This window comes from Babylonia areolata, chromosome 3 (assembly GCF_041734735.1).
Source record: "Babylonia areolata isolate BAREFJ2019XMU chromosome 3, ASM4173473v1, whole genome shotgun sequence".
Taxonomy (NCBI): Eukaryota; Metazoa; Mollusca; class Gastropoda; order Neogastropoda; family Buccinidae; genus Babylonia; species Babylonia areolata.
Genome location: NC_134878.1, coordinates 19,136,702 through 19,149,201, shown reverse-complemented (window position 1 = coordinate 19,149,201; position 12,500 = coordinate 19,136,702). Strand labels below are relative to the sequence as shown.

General features: G+C 38.1%; 1 protein-coding gene across 1 annotated transcript in view; it reads right to left on the bottom strand.

Annotated features, from left to right (window-relative positions):
- Positions 1-6,944: 6,944 nt before the first annotated feature.
- The window catches only part of LOC143279818 (serine/threonine-protein kinase NIM1-like), a 43,129-nt gene continuing 37,573 nt past the window's right edge, over positions 6,945-12,500 (bottom strand). Inside the window, exon 4 of the mRNA XM_076584015.1 lies at positions 6,945-9,297. Coding sequence (XP_076440130.1) covers positions 8,551-9,297 — 747 coding nt within the window. The 3' untranslated portion in view covers positions 6,945-8,550. The remainder of the gene's footprint in view (positions 9,298-12,500) is intronic.

Below are 12,500 nucleotides of genomic sequence, written 5' to 3'. Positions count from 1 at the left end.
TGTAGACACCCCCTACCTCCTTCCTCCCTTCCGTTCACCCCTCTTCAAACTGATGTCATGGGTGTGTTGTGGAGACAATACTCATGTTCGCAGTACCCGTGCATGAATCGATCTTTGTCGTTAAGATATCTATGTATACATCAACACATTAATCTATACCTTCATTGCACAATACCTTATGCACAGACTAACACCAAATTGTACACACACACACACACACACACACAACACACACACAACACACACACAGTGCAGAGTCTGGAAAGAAGACGAAAAAATCACCGACTTTGTGGCAATATTGCAAGTTAAACACAGGCTGAGAACAGAAACGCAATTTTTGTCTGAGGAAGAACAAACTACTTTATTAAAAAATCAAGAAACAAATCTTCCATTTCCCTTCACTTTAAACACTTATTAACAAAACTGCTCTTTAAAAAAAAAAAAAAAAAAAAAAAAAAAAAAATATATATATATATATATATATATATATATATATATATGTTGATCTCTTAAAACATCATTGAGGAAGTGAAGTGAAGAAACCAAATTGTTTAAAACTTTGTTTCTTATTTTCAAAGAAAAAATCTGTCGAGGACTGATAATCTCAAGCAATAATGTCACAGGTAAATCTTAGTTCTCTGCAGCACTTTCTTAATGATGAAGGTTTCATTACACTAACCCATACATATACATATATATTTGTTGTTGTTGTTGTTGTTTTGATTTTATAGAGGGTTTTTTTTGTTTGTTTTTTTTTTCATTGCCCTGATCTGTTTGAGCAAGTACAGAAGATGCTCATGGCATTTAAGATGAAATATTTTTTCTTCAGTTACACATAATCTCACATACTAAGCTACTTTTTGATTTCTCTGCTTGGGCGGGGTAATACTTTGCACAGGACAGGAATCAGACCCCACATGGTTCACTAACTGCACCCAGTGGGTCACAGTACAGTATGCGATATCAAATTGCATGTTTCTCAGAAGATCAAATACGCACGTTAAAGATCCTGTTTTTCATGTCAGCGTTCAGTGGATTATGGAAACAAGAACATAACCAGGATGCACATACCAAAAACGGTGTGTAGCTGCCTACATGGCCAGGTAAGTAAACAAAATGGTCATACACATAAAATGTTACACGTCCGTATGAATATATGGGTGCGTGACTGAAACCTGTCTGAATGAGACAGGAAACAAATGATGAGCGCCCAATGGCAGCTGTCAGTCAACTCAACCCAGGTAGGCAGCCTGTTTAAATGACTCTGTTTGTAAAGCACTTACAGCTTGGTCTCTGACCGAGGAGAGGCGCTATATAAGTATTTGTACCATCACCACCATCATCATGTTTGACTAACTGCACCAGTGGGTCACAGTATAGTATGTGATATAAAATCACATGTCTTAGTTACTGAAGACATTATGGGAACCGAATCCTGACCAGTGGCTGCAAAGACATGACCAGGTCTCTGGACTGAAGAAAATGGGCAACAACTTGCAACATGCTACCAAAATGACTGAACACCATCTGTGCTGCACAATACTAATTCCCTGGTTAAACTGATAATTAATAAAGAAAAAGAAAAGAAAATCAGCCAGCGAAAAATACTATCGACTGAATTATTCAAAACACATCACAACCAGTAAGTCATTACCCAACTCTGATGCAGCAAAACAAAGTAAAACACACATTTTCACAAGGTATAAAATTAAGCAAGTTGTCATACACGCACAAAAGAAGGATTACCTTCATATAAGATGTACTTCCAGCAAGTAGTTCACTCAATATCAAATGTAAGTCACTCTCACCTTAAAAAAGAATCACTCGAACATAAAAATCGTAACAAAACTTGGACGGGTTTGGAATGATAAAAGTCAACAATTCGCTGGCAACTGTTGATATACCTACTATACAGTTTTCAGTCTTGAAAGCAAAACTTGACTGATTCCATCGGCACTCACAACAAACATTCATTCATCACCAAAAAGTTCATCATCACCAATAAAACAATCATTTTCATCACCAGCATTATACATGCTTTCTTGGTTACAAGTCAGGCAACAAAGTGACGCACAACTAATGCTGGGCATTCTGTGTCCCACATAATCAAAGTCTGGATGACCTCGTTATAATACATTCTCATCAAAGCCAGACAAGTTAATTAACAGATCTGTCCCATCACGCAATATTCATCACCCAAACTATTCACATGCTATGGAGGGTGAAATGAGGGCTTTAGAAATGGCAGAACATGGATGGTCAAAGCACTGTGTACAATGCTTCCTTCTTCGTAGATCATGATATGTTTATATATATGTATATATATCTATATAGACAGACAGACAGATAGATAGATAGATGGAGAGATATACAGATAGACTGACAGACAGATAGACAGACAGACAGATAGACAGATAGATTGATAGATAGATAATGCATGCCCAAGAGCTGAAGGACCAAACCGGTATACTGTTAGCCCACAGTATGATTTTGAAACAGAACAGTCCTGAACCAGCATACCAAGAAGGGACCAACAAGGAAGAATACCAACAACAATCATGCACAAAACAACAACAACAAAAAACACCTCTTTCGTTAGACTTGCCTCATGGAGATTCAGCCGGCACACATGGCTTCTTTCTCTTTTTCATAACACGCCCACCCATGCTCACTCCAGTGCTTCCACTTCCACCTCATTCACACACACACACACACACACACACACACACATACACACACACACACACACTATTTTCCATAACATGCATTCCCATACACACACACAAAGACACACACACACACACACATAAACAATTTCCTTTTTTTATATAACATGCATGCCCACGCACACACACTTTCTTTTGTTGTAACATGCCTGCCCCCCACCCCACACACACATAAGCATTTCACATTTTCTTTTTCATAACATGCATACCCAGAAACACATGCAAACACACACATTCTTTTTCGTAACATGCATGTCCACACAAACACACACTTTCTTCGTTGTAACATGCATGTCCCCCCCACACCCCCACTCCTTCCCACATAAGCATTTCACACTTTCTTTTTTGTAACGTGCATGCCCAGAAACATACGCATACACACACATTCTTTTTTGATCCTTTCTTAACATTAGCTATTATCTTCAGTGCTTTTGGTGCAAGTTTTGTCTGTGATAGTAATATTGTTGCGCTGAAGTAACTTTTAATAGAACATATAAATCCCATATACAGTAAATAATTAACTTTAACATCATATTTTTCTGTGAAATCTTTATGACTAAGGAAGCACCCATTTTTATCTACAATATCTCTAACCAGAAAAATACCTTTACTTGTCCAGATTTTTAAATAAACTATCTTATTACCGACTTGAAACTTGTTGTTATGAAAAAGTGGTTCTACGAGTGCCTCTTGTGCTTCTTTTAACCTAACATGTTTTGTAAAATTCTCATATGCCCAATATACATCTTTCCAGAATCTATTACATTCAGCGTTTACATATTTTCTTGGTCCGTACACATCCAGGGAGTTGATTTCTGGGGTTTTGACTAAGAGTATTTTTTTCCACTTTGCTGTTCCTGTGTGTAGTTTCCTAATCCATGATATTTTTAGAGCCTCTATGTACTTTTGTATATTTGGAATACCCAAACCTCCATTTCCAACATTATGTACTGTATATATTCTTTTATTCTTATCTGTTTTATCACCCCATATAAATTCATAGCACAGTTTCTGCAGCTGATTTATCTCTTTGTCCTGGGCATTGGGGAGAAGAATCCACAAGTAAATGAGTTTTGAAAGTATAAGTGATTTTAAAATAGCAATTCTGCCAAGGGGTGTACATATATGTTTTGACCAAATCTTGAAAAGCTTCTTAGCTTCTATCAATTTGTCTCTTGTATTCACTTCAGTTACTTTTGATAGATCTTCTTCTGTGAACCAAATGCCTAAAAGTTTATATTTTGGGGGGTTCCATTTCATTTTCTTTTCTAGTAGATACCGGTGTTTTTAGTTCTTCATTCTTCCTAACCAGACATTCAATGTTTTATCATAGTTAATTTTTAGCCCTGAAAATTCTTCAAATCCCTCTAGTGTTTCAAACAACTTTTCATACGATTCTTTATCTCCTAATGTGAATGTTGTATCATCAGCAAACTGACTAATTTTAAAAATGGTATCTAATAAATTTATGCCTTTAATTTCTTCATCTTCCCTAATCTTGCACGCCAGGATTTCTGAGCATAATACAAATAGATATGGTGAGATTGGATCTCCCTGCCGGCATCCTCTTTGTATTTTCAAGCCTTTTGATACTTTACCGTTCACAATGACATGATTTTATATCCTTGTAAAAGGGGTGAATCCACTTACATAAATCTAAACAAAATCCATAGGTTTTTAATACAGTGTTCATATATGACCAATTTAATGAGTTGAATGCTTTTTCAAAATCTACTGATACTAACAAGCCTGGATGATATTCAATTTCTAAATAATGCATACTGTTATACAGGGTTCTTATGTTATCACCAATATATCTACCTGGAATAAAACCTGTCTGATCTTTGTGTATTAACTTTGGTAGAACTTTCTTGATTCTATTAGCTGTGCATGCAGATCCTATCTTATAAGCAACGTTTAGCAACGAAATAAGTTTCCAGTTCTGTAAATATTCTCTTGGTTTATCTCCCTTTGGTAAACATGTAATTATCCCTTCTTTTTGTGTAACTGACAGTTCTCCCTTTTTAAAACCTTCATTCAGTGATCTAACTACAAAGTCCCCTATGTCTTTCCAGAAAAAAATATAGAAGTTTACAGTCATTCCATCTGTGCCTGGACTCTTATCGTTTTGCATTCTTCTTAGTGTTTCTGTGGCTTCCTGTTTTGTTATAAGTCCTATTTGCTCTGATTCAAATTCATCCAGACTGGGCAAACTTTTAACATAACTGCTAATGTCTATGTCTTTTACTTCCTGTTCTCTGAAAAGGTCTTCATAATAAAGTCTCGTTGCCTCTAAGATCTCGTCTGTTTCCGTCAAAATATTACCTTGAGGTGTAACTAATTTCAACATTTGTTTACTTACAAAATGTCTTTTTTCCAGATTACAAAAATATTTAGTCACCTTTTCACCCTGAGATGCCCACCTTGCTTTCGACCTTAAAGCAATCCCTTCCAATCTTATTTTTCGTAGCTGTACTAGTTCTTCTTTTTTCTCCTGCAATTCTCTAGCTAAACTATGTGTATCTATTTCTTTATCGATTTGCTGTATTTCTTTTTCTAGTGTTTCCTCCTTTTTTATAAGCTGTCTTTTCTTTCTTATACCAAAAGATATTGTTTTAGTTCTTATTTCCATTAATAATACATCCAGATAGAGCTGATCGCTTATGGTTAACTGAATTTCATTATTAGGTATCTTGCCTAAGTTTTCTCTTGCATACAGTAACACTGCATACTGGTCCTTTACTTTTTCTATTGTTTCTTTCACTAACTCTACATATTCGTTGTCCCTAAGTAAAGATGAATTAAATTTCCAAATTGTTTTTCTTCTGGGTTCTGTGTTAAATTGTAGATCAACTGTAATTAAAGAATGGTCACTTCTGTAACCATAAGTGATATCTGCATCCTTAACACTGGTGATAAAATTGTCAGACAATAAAAAGAAATCAAGATGGCTTTGTTGTAAAGGGGTTGGTCTCCTCCATGTGTATCTTAAAACTTCATTATTTAATTCTCTCCATCTATCTACTAACTGTAAGTCATCTTTATTACTGTTTCTTGTGCTGCCATATTGTTTACATGTTTATAGTTGTAATAGTCTAAGCTAGGATTCATAACTAAGTTCCAATCGCCTCCTATTATTACATTCTGAATAGCTTGTTCTTCAATTTTTGTCCGAATCTCTTCAAAAAATATTGGGTCATCTCTGTTAGGTCCATACACATTGACCAAAAGAATTTCCATGTTAGATATCTTTAAAATCAGAGATATGTAATTACCCTGAATGTCTATAATCGTTTTTTGTATTTGAAACTCAAAGTTATTATTTAACAGAATAGCTACCCCTCGTGATCTAGAATCATTTGACGAAAAAGCACATTCATAACCCCATTCTGCCCTGATCAGTCTGTCCATCTTCTTAGTAAAATGTGTGTCTTGTAAAAAGTCTTAAATTTCCCAACCACTGGCAGTTTAGAGATGATATCTTAAGGTTACGCATTGACAAGTGGTATTTTTGGTCTGTATACATCGCACCCCCTTTCTTCCAGAGAATCACTGTGATTTCCACCCACAACATAATCTTCTGTTAAACACACATAGAAATGAAGAATGTGTATAGTAATATCAATTAACTGAGCAAAAGGAAACAAAAAATATTCATCCACACATTCTTTATCGTAACATGCATGTCCACACACACACACACACACACACACACTTTCTTCGTTGTAACATGCATGTCCCCCCACTTCCCACTCCTTCCCACATAAGCATTTCACACTTTCTTTTTCGTAACATGCATGCCCAGAAACACACGCACACGCACACATTCTTTTTTGAGACATGCATGTCCATGCACACACACACACACACACACTCCCACCCATCCCCACCCCACAAACATAGAATCTCTCAACAACAAAAACCCCAGGCTAATCTGAACTAATCATTTACTTATGCATACATGCATGATATCAATACCTGACAAAGTTATTTCTGCTGAGAAATTATTGCTTGCCTTCTTGGGCAACTACACACACACACACACACACACACACACATATGCACACTATATGCTGGGCTTTCATTATATATATATATATATATATATATATATCTATATCTAGAGAGAGAGAGAGAGATACACACATAATATATATATATATATATATGTATATATATATATATATACACACACACACACACACACACACACACACACACATATATATACACACACACACACACACACAATTTCGTACAAAATTTTCTAAAAATACAAAATGTATATGCGGTAAGCAAATAGCTGTAAGTCATCTACTCATTCATTGTCCGAGCATAAGACAGTCAATTCCAAAAGATGTAGTTGGTGACTTTTCTTCCAATATTTCATCAGCCACTGAAAAGATTTTGAATGATTATTCATTGCTTAGAATGTTTTCGGAAATTTTAAACTCCAGTCCAGTTGGTATCCTCCTTTGATGTGTTATAATTAATGTTGTTATTTATATTTACATTGTTGTAGGTTAATACTTGTTGATATGCATATACATATTCTCCTTCATAGGACACCTCATTCAATACACACCACAATCTCTTTAGACCTTTTCTTATGATATACTTCTCCTCTGATACATAAATTGAATACGTTTTTTTACACTAATATTCACATGCATTCCCTTTCCTTTATCCACTTCTTTACTCCTTTCCGTCTAAAAACACTTATAGTGAATAGACGTTAAACTGAAGATAAACACACACACACACACACACATATATATATATATATATATATATAGAGAGAGAGAGAGAGAGAGAGAGAGAGAGAGAGAGGGAGATAGATATATATATCATAATAAAAGCCAAGCATATAGTGTTATAGTGTTCAGGTAGAGAGCGCCAGTGGAGAGGGGGGCATTACCACCTCACTCACACCACCATGTTAACTCACACACACCCTGCTGGTAAAACACTAGCACCACACACACACACACACACACACACACACACACACACACACACACACACACACTTGTATACTCTCACTCACAGCCTAGAGGTGTAAAACTACTGCATAGCAAAAATCAACAGATTGGTCACATGCACACTGTTCACATCCAGCTCTTGCAACAACTGCTGCAGTGTTGAAAGTGCACAAAGCTGGACAACATGCAAGTAATAATAAAAAAAAACAATTCAAAGTCTGAACTGGTCGGTGTGTAAAAACACTGAGCAAATTTTGTTGTTGTGCAGAAGGAAAAAAAACAAAACAACCATTAAATCAATGCATATCAAAACATACTGCAAATCTGGGTGAAACTGATTTGTCTGTTACAGCTGACTGCTCTTTTTTTTTGTTCTTTTTTCTTTTTTTTTGGCTCATCTTTGACTGGCACTCCTGCTTTCACATTTTAGAAAATGTGCATGTGTACTTATATATATATGGGTATATAAAATAACAATTTATAACAATCACTACATTTTTGCACCCTGTCTCTTTCCATGCCCAACAATATTCTCTTTCCGCACCCAACAATATAAAAAATCACAACACACACACAAACATAAACACATGAAATACTCTTCACACACACACACACAAAACAACAAAACCTGTCTTCTCTAGCTCTGCTTCATTCTCTCACATACTATTACCACTTTTACTCACATTCACTCACACACACACACACACACACACACACACATAACACACACACACACACACAAATTCAAAAACACAATCCACACTTTCCATCTCTCTCTCTCTCTCCCCCAGTTCATAAATAACCAGCTGAAAGAAGCTGAGCGGGGCAGAAGGACGCCCCGGTCACAATATAACACACAGCTTGGACTGTTTGGCGCCGGCAGGGGGTAAGCGGTGAGGCTGCACGTTCAGGTTGTAGTCCCTCATCACCGAGTCCTGGGCCACATCCGGCAGCCCCGAGTGCTTCTTCTGCACCCGGTGGAGAACGATCCGGTACGTGCCCGTAATACTGTTCCTGGAGTCCCTGGTACTCATCTTCCGGAAGTGGTCCTCGGTGATGCCCAGGTCATTGAGGATGAGCCGCGCCTCCTTCTCCTCCTCGGAGGCGGAGCGCAGGTCGGCCAGGCTGGGGTGCTGGCTGTAGGGCCGCAGCTCCCGCGGGAACTCCTCCCCATCCAGCCAGTCGCAGCGCTTGATCTCCTCCAGCGTGAAGCGGTCCTGGGGGATGTGCTTGAGGATGCTGCGGATGAGGAACTGGCAGCTGTCCGACACGTACGCCGGGATGACGTAGCTGCCGTCCAGGATGCACTTCTTCAGCTTAGCCACGGTCTCGGCACGAAAGGGCATGACCCCCGTCACCATGAAGTACAGCATGATGCCCATGGCCCACACGTCCACGTAGCGGCCGAAGTAGCTCTCGTCCTTGAAGAGCTCCGGGGCCGCGTAGGGGGGGGAGCCGCAGAAGGTGTTGAGCGTCTGGTCCATGGAGGCGAAGGTGCTGAAGCCAAAGTCCCCGACCTTGATCCAGCGCGGGTTGGCATAGAACACGTTCTCTGCTTTCAGGTCGCGGTGGATGATGTTGTTGGCATGCTGAAACGCATGGTATGGTTGCACGTTATAGCAGCACCACTGCCAACAACAATGAATTTGATAGTAATTTTTTTAACGATAAATACATAAAAAATCAGACTGCTGTGTTTTATTCACAAATCAGCGGTACCACTGCTAATATTATTGAATCTAATTAATATCAGTTTGTAACAATATTTCTGTCATATTCCTGTTTTATCTACACTAGTAACAATACTACTGCTAATATTATTGTCTTTAATAATGTTGATTTTTTTAACCAAATTTCTTTTTAATCATATTCTTGCTTTATTCACACAACTATTACTAGCAGCAGTACTACTGCCAACAATAATCAATTCAATATTACTTTTGACAAAAATCATTGCATTCCTGTGTTCATGCATACCACATGTATTCTTAAATGCTCTTAGGGCTGCAGGGTTAAGCGCTATAGTAATGCAACATAGTATTACTATTATATATAGTTATTATCACTATCACTGTCATTATTTAATGATTTATATTTCCCATTGCTATCTCTAGTATCAGTACTTATTCTGCACCATCCCTCTGCTGTGACATGCTCTCAGTGTGATACAAACACCTTTAGAAAACAATAACAGACCTCCCCTACACACACACATACACATACACTCTCTCTCTCTCTTACACACACACACACACACACACACACACACATTTGCACTCACCCCCACACACACGCACATAGAAACTTTACCCCTCTCTCCACACCCCCCCTCAAACTCTCACAGAATCACTCCCTCACTCACATCCACGCACATTACATTGTGACAGTACTCTTGGGCAACAAAGAAGCAATATTCATTTTAGAAAACTTGACAAAGGAAATGAATAATTCTAAAAAAATTATTAAAAAAAAAAAATTGTGTACAATAAGATACCATATCTATATTTTGGTTGAAAGAATACATACATATCAACATAAATACAGTCCAGTCTATTTAAAAGTTTCAGAGGAGAAGAGAAATGTGCTTGTTGTGCTCACTGACATCTGTTTCAGAATGGAAAAAAAAAGAAAGAAGAAAGTAAGCAAGGAAATGTGTAATTTGCTAATGTAAACCAGCTGATTATGTTATCAATGCTTGTGGTAAGTGGAGTGTGTATGCGTGTGTGTGTGTGCGTGTGTGTGTGTGTGTGATATTTCTACATATTTCTTTTTTTAGTCTCTCTATATAGATCTAGTTGTACAGATATATAATGTCCTGTTTTAATGAACCTGAGTTCCAGTTCATAAACACACTTTCTCCTTTACAACGGTTCAACACCATCCACCCCGTACAATCAAACCTCAGCAAAACATACAGGGTGTTCTATTTTGGACTTCTTGTCAAGAAGTCCTTTTCAGACATAATGCCGTGGAGCGGAACACACTTTCTCCACAATGATGCAAAATACTGGATGTTCTATTTTGGACTTCTTGTCAGGAAGTCCTTTACAGACATAATGCCGTGGAGTGGAACACACTTTCTCCACAATGATGCAAAATACTGGATGTTCTATTTTGGACTTCTTGTCAGGAAGTCCTTTACAGACATAATCTCATGGAGTGAAACACACTTTCTCCACAATGATGCAAAATACTGGATGTTCTATTTTGGACTTCTTGTCAGGAAGTCCTTTACAGACATAATCTCGTGGAGTGAAACACACTTTCTCCACAATGATGCAAAATACTGGATGTTCTATTTTGGACTTCTTGTCAGGAAGTCCTTTACAGACATAATCTCGTGGAGTGAAACACACTTTCTCCACAATGATGCAAAATACTGGATGTTCTATTTTGGACTTCTTGTCAGGAAGTCCTTTACAGACATAATCTCGTGGAGTGAAACGCCACTTTCTCCACAATGATGCAAAATACTGGATGTTCTATTTTGGACTTCTTGTCAGGAAGTCCTTTACAGACATAATACCATGGAGTGAAACACACTTTCTCCTTCACAATGACACAAAACAGTCCAATCTTGTACAACCATGTGTACCCCCGTTCCACAAAACAGGGTGGTGGAGGGGGTTATCATTTAAGGATTATGGATGTCCATTAGGAAACCTTTCACGGACAACGTACTTTCTGTTACTGAATAATTCAAACCATCTCCAGTTTTCATCCCCAGCCGACAGGTGATGGGAGTGTTAACCAGGTAGTGAAATCATAGGAAACCTGCTGATCAATACGCAGCAAACAGGTTGATTGAGCCTTCCCCATCTGCCCTGAGGGTGTACAGCTTCGATTGTCCTGGTACTGCCACGTGAAAATCATTGTGGATGCCATCACTTTCAGAATGTCATTGATTGTGAACTGTCCCTTGAAACCACTGGACAAGTAACAGTGGGTCCAAGGATGTTGCTGATCGAAACCTGTCTTTTAAACACAGTACAACCGGTGCAATAGCCAAGTGGTTGAAACTGGACTTTCAATCTGAGGGTTCCGGGTTCGAATCTCGTTAATGGCGCCTGGTGTGTAAAGGGTGGAGATTTTTCCGAACTCCCAGGTCAACATATGTGCAGACCTGCTTCTGCCTGAACCCCCTTCATGTGTATATGCAAGCAGAAGATCAAATATACATGTTAAAGATCCTGTAATCCATGTCAACGTTTGGTGGGTTATGGAAACAAGAACATACCCAGCATGCACACCCCCGAATGCGGAGTATGGCTGCCTATATGGCAGGGTAAAAACGGTCAAACATGTAAAAGCCCACTTGTGTACATACAAGTGAACGTGGGAGTTGCAGCCCATGAACGAAGGAGAAGAAGGAACACAGTACGGGTCACTGAGAGGTTTTGTGAAATACTATTGTCATTACCCAGTGTCTACCCCCCCTGTTATATCTTATTTTGTTCACAATATTTCTCTCTTCAGTGTGCTCACTTTCCTCAGAAGATGATATATATATATATATATATATATATATATTATTCATTTCTGTCTGTCTGTTTTCAGTAACCAGTCACTGAGGGATTACTTGTTTCATAAATAGACCTAAATAATGCATTAATCCAAACATGTTCAGTTGGGTGACTCAGTTAATCCATGTCTCTTTAGATTCTAGTTTAAATCATACACACATAAGTCACGCGAAAGTCAGTCCAGGAACTGTGTGCATCCATACAAACATCCACATTCTGGTGTGTGTACAAGACAATCATAACCTGTTCAAAGTCTTTTCAATCTGAAA